This window comes from Melospiza melodia, chromosome 6 (assembly GCF_035770615.1).
Source record: "Melospiza melodia melodia isolate bMelMel2 chromosome 6, bMelMel2.pri, whole genome shotgun sequence".
Classification (NCBI taxonomy): Eukaryota; Metazoa; Chordata; class Aves; order Passeriformes; family Passerellidae; genus Melospiza; species Melospiza melodia.
The window spans coordinates 63,325,993-63,336,226 of NC_086199.1; the positions used below are offsets into that span (position 1 = coordinate 63,325,993).

Genomic DNA, 10,234 nt, shown 5'->3' on the forward strand with positions numbered 1-10,234 from the left:
TAGTAACCATGAAGATATCTGTGCTTCAAGAGATTACTACTCTAGCCCAAATTTTTTATGCTTTCTGATGATATTGAAACCACAAAATACACTAAAAACCTGGTTTTGTGGATAGTTTACAAATAGACCAAATACAAAAGTAGGGAATATTCTAAGAAACACCTATGTACTGGCAATGATAGGTCATTTCAATATCAAAAAATAAAACCACATTTCTAGTTTGCTAGAGCCAGTTTTCTTTCTGTTTTCTCCCCTCAAATTAACAAGTAGCATGAGTTATCACTCCTATAAAGAATACATGATTATTCAGCTGTGAAACAGCATGACTTTGCTTCCCATTTGCCTAGATACTTGCCTTGAAGTTTTCCTTTAACTGATTGATCCACAGTCACAAACAGCTGCATGACTCGAAACAGCTGGATCTGCATCTGAAGCCCAAATGGAGTTTGTACAACAAAGTAGTTGGAAGACGGCTTGAATACTGAGAAGCTGGCTGCAAAACAAAACATGAACTGTTGTAATGAACAAGTACACACAGGCTGCCAAAAGAAACACTTCTTATTAGAGTCTCATGTGTCACCCAGCATGAAATCTCTGAGACCAGGATTGAATTAATATCTTTTTCCTTTAAAAATCACTGGCCAATTAGATATGATGCTGGTGCTTAAAGACTTAACAAGTTGATTACTTATAAAGGCTGGTCTCTGGGATCAGAACCAAATGGGCATGCCCACACCATGTAACCAGGTTTGGAAAGTGCTAAATACCCCTCTTCCACTTTTGCCTCTATAAAAATACACCTCTCCATGAGAAGCCAGGTGCGTGACACTTGACATACAAGGCTGTGTCCCTTACTTGACACATGAGGCACATTCACTGTCATCTCGTTCAGGAGCACGCTGCCATCTGATCTGAAAACCACCACCTGTGTAACAGCAAATGGAATCAATGAGGTTCCAGGGACTGGGGAAAACTAAGATTTTACAAATACAAAGAAGATTAACAGCAAGGACATTTACATATTTAGGATCTGTCGAGATCTCCAAATTTTTGAAAAGAAAAATCTATCTGGAAATAGAACATGGCAGCAGCTCTATAGATTATGTGGTCTATATATTCTCATAAACAAAGAGACCACTAAAGTGAATATTTGAGAAGGTTGGATTGTATCACCATTCAAAGACAAGATTTCTTCTGAAAAAGACTCAATTAGAACTATAAAATTATATCTGAATGAAGAAAAAAAATTATGAGAATGGTGGAAAAGAATAGGTACCCTTCCTTCCAGACACCTGGAATTCTGTGAGAAAAATCATAACACACAAAGCAGAGAAAAGAAGAGGGGGAAATGTCAGTTGTTTTGAATCTCATATATTTTTAAGTTTAGGTTTATTTTGAATTCTCAGGGCAGAAATCTGAGCTGTTTGTCAGCCTGTCTGAAGTTACTTATCTATCCACAATTATGACTCCAGAAGAAAAAAGTATTCACTCACATTAAGGGAAATATGTTAATTTTCAACATATCTAGCAGAATCCACAGAACAGCACTTACATTCTTTTTGTTATCCACTAACAGCACAACAGTCTTCAAGCAGGTCTGTTTGTCTGTGGAGCCACAGGGAGCCAGTTCTGCCAGGAGAGCATAACTCTCATTTGCAGTACCCTACAATCACAGGGAAAGAAATGTCCATTAGTCATATTAAAAATCTCATGAAATGATTTCCACAACAAAGACTAAATTCATCAGTTACAATAACTTTCCTAGCTCAACAAGATTTTCCTCATTCTCTAGAAAAACTGACACCAGGTATTTTAGGGATAAATGAAACAGCTGCCTACCTCTTTTCCCCACCTGACTTTGACACTCAGAAGTAGCTATTACAGAAGTGGCCAAGAAATTCTAATCCTGAGACCTTTCTATTTCATACATACAAAGGACTTCACTGGATAATGACAGCAAAGGCAGTCTTCTATTTCACTGAATTAATCACTCATTGCAATAAGTCCTCAGCTTCATCGTATGGCAATTAGAGCTAAATCCTGAATTTTCTAGTATAACTTCCAGCATTTTGACTTCCCTCACCCAATGGAAGTGGACTAGAACAATAACTCCCAGCTTATACACATTGGCCTACAGACACTGTTTTACTCTACAAGAGAATAGCCCCACTGTACACAGTACCTTGGCCAACACATAGTAGCAGTCTCCATGGAAGGTGTATTTCTTCCCATCAAAGGTGGTAAAATGGGAACCTCCTTCCACTGAGCATGTGCCTGGGCAGGGCAGATCTTTGCAGGTCCATCTGCCTGAATTACAGGTGCTATAAACAGACAAATAATACAAAAAATACTTGTAGTTATTACAAGAGCTGAGAGCACTGAATGTATCTGTATATTTGGCAACCACCAAGCTATCTCCAGGTGTTTTAAAACTGTATCCTTGACCATTCCCTTGAGATTTTCCCTCTGACATATGCCATAGAAACTTACCAGGAATTTTGTTCTATAGACACGCAACGTAAACATTAAATTCAGAGAGTTTTCAGAACATCTCCTATGACCATGAGGAAATTTGAAAAATACAGGCCCATTTAAAATCATTCAAAGAAAGGTGTACAACCACCAGCAACCTTACCATTCTTCACATTCTTTGGAAATGCTTTCTCCAGGTGCATAACTCTTTCCACCAAGTTTGCAGTAGCACTGGCTAACAGGGATGCAGCCTTTTTCACTGATATCATCATACACAGTTCCTATAAAACACAACATTAACTATTCCAGCTCTTTTTCAAATAAGCAATTTCGACAGAGGAAAAGCTCTAATTTGCCACACAGGCTGAGGTTATCTAAACTTTGAAGTATACTGGTTCTATTTTTTGCAATATAAGACAGATAGAAAACACTTTGATTCAGCTTTGAAAATTCAAGTCTGTTTATTTATATAGCTATACATGGATAAAAAGGTTATTGCAACAATAAGAAATATCTGAGAAATAAGAAAAATCTGAGAATGACACATGTTTAGATTCTTAGTCTTTTTAGCTGTGAAGACTATCACTGTAATCTTTCCTAAGGTTGAGAGCAAGCCTGAGAATTTCACTCACTGTCCATCACTGCCACTCTCCGGGCAAATGGTGTCCATTGTCTCAGAACTATTCAGTTTAAAAAGCATGATTTACTATATAGTATCAAAAACCCACTTGTTGAGAATTAACAGGCAGGTCTATTACCTGTCACTGTGTTAATATGTTTGAACTCTAAATTAATTAATTAATCAATCAATTACTACCTCCTTAGAAAATTTTCAAGTTATTTTCCTCAAGGGGGGAAAATAATGACTAGCACAACTCTTTTCTAAGATATAATTTGACTACATGTAGTATTTTTGTATGACTTCCTTAGCCAGGGCTCTTGATTTTGTCCCAAGTGCAACAGCTGGAGTGACACTTGCCTTCAGGGCAGAAACAGCCATCCATGTAGTGCTCCTCACAAAGGCTGCTGATCTGCAAGTGTGAGCAAGTATCCATGCAGGGTGAGCTGCTTTCTCTATAGACCATGGTAGCAGGACAGGTCTTGGCTGAAAAAATAAGATCCCAGGAGTTATTTGAGTGTTAAGTTCATCATTCCTGAGAAACCACATCCTACTCCCTTCAAGTCAGTGGTGACTCAAGCCACACTTTACATGGCAAAGCATGTTTATCTAAATCTGAACTGCTTTCCCTTGTTTTTATATTTACTTCTTATGGTTTCAAATAGATCAAATTATTCCCATCTTCTGCAACATCAAATCTCAGTTTTTTTAATGGGAACAGAATTTGCTGAAAAATATTTCTCAGTAGTAAAAGTAACAGAAGAAGAAAATAAGGAGACCATAATATTTTAGCACTACTTATATGAAATTTATATTACATCCCAACAGCTTTGTAAAGAAGTAATCAATTTAAATTTCATGGCGCTACATGCACGAAACCTTTGGATCTTTGTAAAATTTGTGTAGCTGCTTACGGCAGAAGCTCTGTGTCCTCCATTCTCCCGGGCGGCCGCCTGCGTGCGAGCACTGGCGGGAATACTCGGAGATGGTGCTGCAGAGGCAGAAGGAGTCGTCCTTCCCATTGCAGGCACACTTGTCCTGCATGCACGCTTGGATGTACATCTCCAAATTAAGACGCAGCCGACAGTCAGCAAATGCAGAGGAGGTCAGCAACTTCTGACACTCGTCACGCTGAGGAGGAAGAGGAACAATGTTGAAGAGATTCACAGATATCTGAGCTTCTGGACATTTCTTATCTCACAAAAAAAAACCTGTTGTCTTTTGAATAGCTAGGAAAAAGTAACCATATATTTTGGAAGGGACAGTCCTCCCAGCTCCTTGCAACTAACTCCCTGTTGCACAAGGATCTCTCCATGTGTCCATGTCAAGGAATTTCACCACAAGAAATACTTACATGCTCATTACAGCTTGGAAGAGCCTGAGTTTCATCTGGATCTTCACATTTGGAATTGGGTTTGCTGATCTTCTGCATATTCCCATATGTAATTGAATTGTAGCTTGCATCTATGAGAAAAAATAGAAAGAGAACTTGCAGAGCCCCAAAAATTGACAACAAGGAGCACCTGATTTCTGGAACGCTACTGATCAAGGGAAACAAATATGCCTGTTAGACACAGGTACCTGCTCTGCATGATGTCTAACTGTGCTTAAAAATGTAAAGAGGAAACAGGAAAAGAAGGCTAGTAAAGAACAAAAAGATTTATCTGGAAGAGAATAAACTTAGAATGTAGGAATTCCAGGAATGCAGAATTGGAACTTCATGTTTAGTCTGGGGCAATCACAGAAACCTCTCAAGTGAAATTTGCTCTCCTGTGATGTTTCTATGCACAGGGCTTGTCAGCCTGTCTCTGGGGACAACTGTCAGCATGGTGGGATAACGCACCTCCCTTGATGAACTCATTGTAGATTTGAATGCCATTGTAATCCCCACAGAGACCACAGGTATGGTTATTAAATTTGTTGTCCAGCTCCACCTAAATAACAAAAAGAAAAAGGAAAAACAGAAAAGAATTATCTTTTTCTTCTTCCTTTTTCCCCCCTCTTTTTTTTTCCCACTGAGATAGAGAAATATCCCAGGAAACCCAGGAAATACCAATTAAAAAAACTTTGATCATACATACCATGAGGGCATCCTGCTGGTTCCACATCAGAACCATGCCTAATTTGGCATAAATCTTGGTGTAAATTTCATTGCTCTCAATGAGGACACCAGAGGAGTAGTAAGGTGTCTTCACACTAAGAAGAAAATCACAGACTTTGCATTAGTTAGGAAACATAAGGGCTGATATGAATGTCAGTAATAAGCCAAATACCCCAAGGAATAGAGAAACTACTCTGACTACCTCATTCTAACTGCACAGGGTGCCTTGTTTTAATGAGGCATAAAGTCTTCTCTTTCTGACACTTGGGACAATAACTCATAGCAAAAACTCATTTAAGTCAAAGCCATTTCAGAGGAAAAGCCTACCCAACACTTTGGGCTCTTTAACTTAAAAAATACCAAAATGTCAGACACCTTCAAATTAATCAAAGAAAAACCATCATCATTGTGTTATTAACAGAGGATATTCAAACATTCACTAAAAATTTACATCAATGAAAGGAGCTACAAGATAATTTACAGTGTTTCTTTGCCAAAATATCTCATAACCATTTCAGAGAGAATTAATGTTCCATTGCAAGAAACTGCCTCTTTTAGAAAGAGTTCAGAATGCACAGGCAGTTACAGGGACAGCCAACAAAATTTTCAAAAGAAAGGAACATGTTAAGAGGAATTCAGTAGCTCTTCTCTAGTTAGTTAGTTTTAACTGGACAGGACTGAGCTTGTTAATGGTGACAAAAGACACTTTGCAGAGGGCTAAGCATAGATATTTTTGTGTGATAACAATTTGTGTCTGTCTTACAAATAAACTGAACTGCTGAATTTCATTCAGCAATAAAATAATTGTGGCAGGCAGTCTTATCCTATAAAATCCAGAAAACTAGAGTCTGCTCAAATAGAAGCAATGTAAACTGGAGTCCAGTCAAAATAACTGGTTTTTTTTTCTACAAATTTATCAATGTAATTGTTATCCATCAAGATTCATGCATGTGTATGCACATCTCTTAACTAGTCTCTTTACTGGGAGAACTTTATCTCCTGATTTGCTGTCACTGGGGTTTTTACAGCTATTTAGCTCAGGCATTTTTAACATGCCCAAATGACTTACACATTTAGATGTAAACTCAGAGATCATTATTTCTGCTTTTGACTGCATTGTTCATCAATAAACAATGAAGTCTTGAGGGATTATGTTTCTTGAGGGGAAATATAAAATGTTGGACATCTTTTCAGCTTTTAGCTATCACAGCATGGAATATTTATCTTTTTTTTCTAATAGTAGGACATTCAATCAAACAGTGGATCAGGTACCTGAAGGCTAATCCATACACTTTTCTACTTTACAGTTTTCACTTCAGCACAGTGAAATGCTATTTTGCATGACAATTGGTAATTTATCATTTCAGAAGCAATATGGAAAATTAAGTTCTACCAAAAAAAAAAAAATTCTCAGAGCAGCAAAACAGTTTGGCAGGGATCTGCTGTTTTATGACAATAAAATCTATCTAAGACAAAAATGGCTTTGTTTAAGAGAAACAGTTTTAAAAGGACTTCTAACTTGTTTCTCATAGAGTTCTTTTTAAGACTTGAATGCACAATAAAGAGCTTTTTCAATTTGAGGCAATAATGCATTCTTTTTGTAACTTTCTGTCATTTTATTATGCATTCTAGTATGATCTTTGGAAAAGTGAATGTTACTTTCAATTGTTGAACATATTTTCATTGCATGCACGTGTCTTCCAAACGTTAGAGCAAAAGCTGAATTTTGGGCAAAACTGAGTTCTCCACTGACAATTAAAAGGCTCTCTTTTTTCAATTATGCTAAAACATACTAATTAGCTCATGAGTTTCCTCACTTGATTCAGAGTATAAAGGCACACACTACAAGGATAAGCTAATGATAGGAAAGACTAGGTTAAGACACTACTTAGCATCAGTAATGTGTCACACAAGTTTCTTGTATAATCATGTTAAAAGAGGAGAAAAATAACACTGCTCAGTCTGAAAAAGTACATAGTGCAACAGATAAATTGCTGTGAATTTTGACCTGTGTTAATCTGTTAAATTCTCTTGAGGAATGGCCATCAGATCTTTAAGAATTATGTATGAAGATCAGAAAAAGCTACCTCTCTTCTGTCAGAAAATAAGAGGAGAAATGCATTTCCTTTTCAAGGATTTGCTAGACCATCTGCTAAGGTAAACTCAAGATGATGCCATTGAAAAAATGAAGCTATGTCATTTTAAGCCAGTGAAAAATCTGGCTCATGAGCTGCACTGTTTTCTGCACAACTGGAAGAGCAATTTGCTCAAACCTATTCCTGACTTGTATTTAAATAATTCCTTATGCCAGTGTAGAAATGACAATTAGTACTAAAGCCCCTCCCCAAAGCAATTTTAATGCTGAATTTCAAAAGGCTGTTTTGTTTGTTTATTTGTTTGTTTGTCAGTGGAAATGCTTTGCAGCAGTTTCTGAAATGGCACACTGACAGTTGTGTAAAGAATCAATCCTGCTTTTATCTTGCCAGCACATTTCTCTGAATACCATTATAGCAAAGGAACTTACATCCGCCCATCCACCACAACCAGGTTGGGTTTGAGGTAGACCATTATATCCTTGATTTTCATCAGAATATACTGGATCTCAGGATGGCCATTGCTGTCGAGAGCACGCTGGATGTGGACAGAGAACTCCTTGTAAGCCTCTCGGCAGTCGGAAACAAAATTATACTCGCAAAGGCCAGGGAATTGGTAGATGTCTCCATCAAAAGTCTTGAAATGGTTGTTTCCCCAAGTGCTGCAGACATAGTGGCCATGGCTTCTTGTCCTTCCTGTTAAGTGATGAAAAAGAAATAGAGATGAAAAGAAGTGCAAGAAATTATCTAGCGTGAAAAATGGTAAGTGTTCCATTTTACAGTAAGAACCACCTGCAATTATGTTCACAGTGACTCCATGGATTTCAAGCGGATCAAGGATCTGCCAGGTCAGCAGAAAATATGGAAATCTCAAAAGCAGAAGAAGATGTTAATAAATAATTCTGAGACCAGGGTATATCCTATAATTTTCACTGAAGTGAAGGAACTTATCTGCATGAAGTGGGGAAACAATACTGACCTCTAACTTGGCTTCTGTGTCAAGCATATGATTTTATTTTGAATCTCAGTATTATTTTTATCAATATTAAATTTTTCCAAGAACTATCTTCTTTCCTGGTGCAACACGTACTAGAAACAAAACAGGTAGGAAAACAAGAAAATACTACCTACTCTGGAAGGCTAATATTTTAAATGTTATGAAAGAGCTTTTGCACAACAGGAGATTTCAGTGAAATATTTATTTTCTTAAAAGCAGTAGTGATTTCTATTACTGCAAGACAGAAGTTTTTCAGAAGATAGGTCAGAAAGTAGCCATGGTAGGAGGGAAAAAAATTTTTGCAATAGCAAAACATGAAGATTATTTGTTCCTTTCCCTGCCATCTATACCAACAAAAAATACAAATTAACAACAATATCTGATCAATCTCCAGATACTGTAGATCAGGGGTGAATCATAAAAGCTGAGCATCCTTGGGAATCTTAACGTTTCACAAGATTTTCTTGTAGCATTTAACATGAGAAAGCAAAACTGCTAAGAAAACCCCTAGGTTACTGTATTTTGATGGATGTATCAATCATACCAGATACATCCAGCCAAGCTGGAACACTTCCCTCCCCAGAAGGAAGGCTGCACAGAGATTTTCCCAGAGCTCACAGCTGGAAGACCAAATGCAAGGTAAAGCTTTCCACCCATCGCTGAATTCAAGACACAGCAGACCAATAGCCCAAACCTGATCACTGGGTATAATTAATCACCTATTCCTCTAAAAAACAGTTTTCAGTAAGAATGCTCCATTCCATCACTTCAAATTCGACAGCAAATACAGTAAGTTAGAGCTTTTGCAAAAGGGTTAAAAATGTCCTAAATGACAAAATAAGTTTTTTTTCAATGTTATTACATTCATTTTTGAGGAACAATTTATGCTGTTTCAAAGCAACAGAAGACACAATCATCCACTTCCTTCCTTACTTTAGCAATGAATGTCTCAAAGTCCTACAGTTCCTTTCTTGCCGTACCTATAAAGACTCAATGCATGGAAAGAAAAGCAACATTGAAAATATTTTCCAAGCACATCAAACTAGAAATCAATGCAGTAGAGATAGGTACTAATCTCTCCAAAGAAAGTAGGATCTACCAATTTTGTCCAAGCAATGCAGCCTCAGTATTTGAAAGCTTAAGCGATTTAAGGCGTCTTAAAACTCCAGACCATTATTTAAATGCACAGCCTCCTTCTAGCTCCACAACAATATTTTAACTCTCTCCCTCTTTTCCAGGAGGCAGTCTGCTACCATTTCATCTCCAGAGCTTACCTTTTTTTATTTCACTAGCAGAGGAAAGAGCCAGCCAGAGAAGGAAGAGGCTGGCCGCTCTTAGCCCCATGGTGGCTAAGGTGGGTGAATGGGAACTCCACTGGAAACTCAGCTTTTTATAATACCCACTGAGGCAATTGATTCTGTCACAGGGGAGGAGATTCACAGGGAGGGGGCAAGAGGAGGGGTGAAAAAACAGGTGTGATATTTGCAGAAGATAAGAAGCAAACAGACAATCGTTTTTCACCATAAATGAAGGAATTCAGCATACAGGAAACTATAATATTGATTCAGTAATCATGTAATTTTTTATTGCTCTACTTCATCTACAGGATGCTGTGCTTTTAAATCCTTCAAGTGCTCACATCAAGTTTAACCTTCAGTAACTCCCATAACAAATAATGAATTTTGGGGTGGCTGAACAAAGAAATTCCTTGAAGAAATTCTAAGGTGAGACCCTAAAATAAAGGCTTCAAAACCAAAGAATTTTTCATTTTTCATCATCACATAGAATCATTTCTGTAAAAATTAAGTGATGCTTGTGAAGAATGTTGTAATTAACAGTAACTCTTACAAATAAACTGGCACATCATGTGTTGTGGAATTATTTTGCAGGCAATTATTGGATTTCTTTAATTTTTACACCTCTTGGGAACATCTAAACCAAAATACTGCCTA

The 10,234-nt window shown here is 37.4% G+C and overlaps 1 protein-coding gene across 1 annotated transcript in view; it reads right to left on the minus strand.

The window, feature by feature from the left end:
• The window catches only part of MUC2 (mucin 2, oligomeric mucus/gel-forming), a 59,120-nt gene extending 49,494 nt beyond the window's left edge, over positions 1–9,626 (minus strand). Inside the window, exons 1-12 of the mRNA XM_063159540.1 lie at positions 9,557–9,626; positions 7,717–7,981; positions 5,173–5,287; positions 4,935–5,025; positions 4,446–4,555; positions 4,006–4,222; positions 3,452–3,577; positions 2,636–2,753; positions 2,183–2,321; positions 1,553–1,663; positions 856–925; positions 356–493 (exon numbers count right to left, since the gene is read on the minus strand). Coding sequence (XP_063015610.1) covers positions 356–493; positions 856–925; positions 1,553–1,663; positions 2,183–2,321; positions 2,636–2,753; positions 3,452–3,577; positions 4,006–4,222; positions 4,446–4,555; positions 4,935–5,025; positions 5,173–5,287; positions 7,717–7,981; positions 9,557–9,626 — 1,570 coding nt within the window. The remainder of the gene's footprint in view (positions 1–355; positions 494–855; positions 926–1,552; positions 1,664–2,182; positions 2,322–2,635; positions 2,754–3,451; positions 3,578–4,005; positions 4,223–4,445; positions 4,556–4,934; positions 5,026–5,172; positions 5,288–7,716; positions 7,982–9,556) is intronic.
• Positions 9,627–10,234: the final 608 nt, after the last annotated feature.